We start from the raw sequence: 2,500 nt of genomic DNA on the forward strand, positions 1-2,500 counted from the left end.
TAACACAGGAATCCGACTCTGAAGGGGATGATGATATTTTGTATGATGAACCAGAGAATACAATTGATTTTCAAGTATTGCACACGAGTACACTCCACAGTCCAAATCAAAGAAGTAGAGCATCAATACAAGAGCCAGTCAGAAAAAGTGACAATTCTAATGTAACTGTGAGAAGGAAAAATAGAAAAGAGGAATGCAAGGAACCAAGCATTAGGAGAGACAGCATTTTCACAGACATTGATGAGGGTAGTTTTGTTGAATACTTCTGTGGCAAAGAAAATGGTTACGTGGCTCCTAGAGTGGAGAAGATCCCTCAGCTATATTATACTTGTCAAAGCCAAAATGAGACACAATTTTCGACCTCCACAAAAGTTAATAGTGCACCTGTTGGTTTTCGGAAATTTATTGAGAAGGTTAGGACTCACAGACCTCTGAAAAATATTGTGGAGGAAGATATTGAAACTTGTAGTTCAGATGAAAAAAATAATCGTTTCTTGTGTGATGAATCTATAATTACTGGAAGTGCTGATATTATGAGAAGTACTAAGAAAAAAAAAAATAAGGCCCTCAACAGCACAACTGTTGGCTGGCCAGTAAATCAAGTTCGGGAGAGTCTCATGCCAGGTCTGTCTGACGTATCATCCCTCACTCTCAGGACTGACAGAATACCAGGTTCTGACTCTAATAATTCCACTCCTTATACATCTCCCAGATATGTGCAAAATAAAAGGACTGAAACTGTTAAGACCATAGTTATATCAGAAAGCTCAGAAGAAGAGGACATGCACATAGAGCACAAAGTGACCAAGCACAGAGGAAATAATGTGAATGCCATTAATGCTCAGACAAATCAGGTTCAAAAGGAACCAGAGATTGTATCTTCTCAGGAAGAATTCCATTCCTTCATCAGTGAGGATGTTAGTATTGTTAGCAGTGTCTTGCCTGTAAGAAAATATCAACAGCCTGTGAAGACTGTAAAAGCCTCACCAAAAGTGTTAAGATATGAATATATAGAACCATCAAGAACTTTAGAAACTACATCTAATTCAGAGCACATATCAGAGTCAGTTGAGGATGAGATTCAGGTACCTGTTCTCCCACAAAGACAGTATAGAAAGTATTGTGATGAAGAAAATCAGAAAGATACTGATGGTTCAAGAGTTGGTTCCCCTGGAAAACCCAAGGCAATAATCCCTGACATTGCTTCTCCCACAGTGGCTGGATGGATAATATCTAGTCCATTTAAGGACAGCTCTTTTGGCACAAGCTTCCTCAAGCAAAGAAATGATCCTGATGTAGGCAGGTCTGTCAGTCAGAAAGTTGTAGAAGCTTCCATGTCTGGTGACTCTGGGTCATGTGAAATATCACAAAGATTAAATTTGTTGCATGAATTTGGAAGTCCTAGGGCTCTTGTGAGGAGGAAAATCAGTAGTGTTAGCAGGAATGAAAGCTCTTCAAGTCCAATGCAAAAGGAGAATTGTAATTCTGATAGTGAAGATAGTGACAATATTTTTCAGAGAAGATCAAAAGCTTCTGCAAGAGTCATTTGCACAGAATCCGAAGAATCCTCGGATGAAAGGGAAATAGACAGGAGTATAGAGGATTCACGCATGTCTCATAGTGAAAATCACGTCTTTATTAAATCAAAGAGTCGCAAAGATAATGAACTGAGTGCTGGAGAATCATTTCACCTGCGGCTTTCTGAAGAACTTAGTAAAACTAATAGAATATCAGAAAAATCAGTTCACACAGTTGGGAAAGATGCCACTTCCCCAAAGGTCTTCAGAAGCCCAGTAGTGAAGTCAGACAATGAAGACTCCATTAATATATATCAGAGAAAAAATAGAAATGTGAAGAATATCATAATATCTGACAGTGAAAGTTCAGATAGTGATGGTATATATGAAGGAAATGAAGATGCGTATCCATCGTTTGTGTCCCTGCCAGACATAGAGGACAAAGGGACAGAACAAAACTTGAGTGAAGATATTTTTCCTCAAAGTCCAGTTAGATCCAATGTGTTAGACAAAAGCAAAAATATTGAGAGTGTCAGTCCAAAAGCTACGAACACCAGCGCCTTGTTGAACTTAAAAACTGTCCAAGATGAACTTGACAAACTCTATAGTTCAGAGTGGAGGAAAAATGAAAGTGCCTTTTTGGGTAGCATAAAAAAGAAAACTCAGCAAAATTACATTGATGGGGAGAGAACAAATGCCAGTTTAACTGAGGATGAAAGTCCCATTAAAAGAAAAACAAAAAAGGCACATGCTATAATTGTAACAAGTGATGAAAGTGAGGAAGAAGATAGTCTCTTGTATCAGGTGGAAGAGTCATCAGGTGAGGAGGAGGAAAGTGACAAGGAGAGCAATAGTGTAGACAATGTTTCATATGAATCACCAAAAAATGGAAGACAGAAAGTGGAAGATTCTTATGTACCTAGTAGTCCAGACTTTGGAGATAGCAATGGAGAAGATGATAGTTTTGAGGAGTACCTCAAAAG

At 38.4% G+C, this 2,500-nt stretch overlaps 1 protein-coding gene across 1 annotated transcript in view; it reads left to right on the forward strand.

The window, feature by feature from the left end:
* Nucleotides 1-2,500, forward strand: part of LOC119584767 — an 85,502-nt gene that overhangs the window by 76,262 nt on the left and 6,740 nt on the right. Inside the window, exon 3 of the mRNA XM_037933418.1 lies at nt 1-2,500. This exon is cut by the window's left edge and continues 180 nt beyond it; it is cut by the window's right edge and continues 607 nt beyond it. Coding sequence (XP_037789346.1) covers nt 1-2,500 — 2,500 coding nt within the window.

Source organism: Penaeus monodon, chromosome 18 (assembly GCF_015228065.2).
Source record: "Penaeus monodon isolate SGIC_2016 chromosome 18, NSTDA_Pmon_1, whole genome shotgun sequence".
Taxonomy (NCBI): Eukaryota; Metazoa; Arthropoda; class Malacostraca; order Decapoda; family Penaeidae; genus Penaeus; species Penaeus monodon.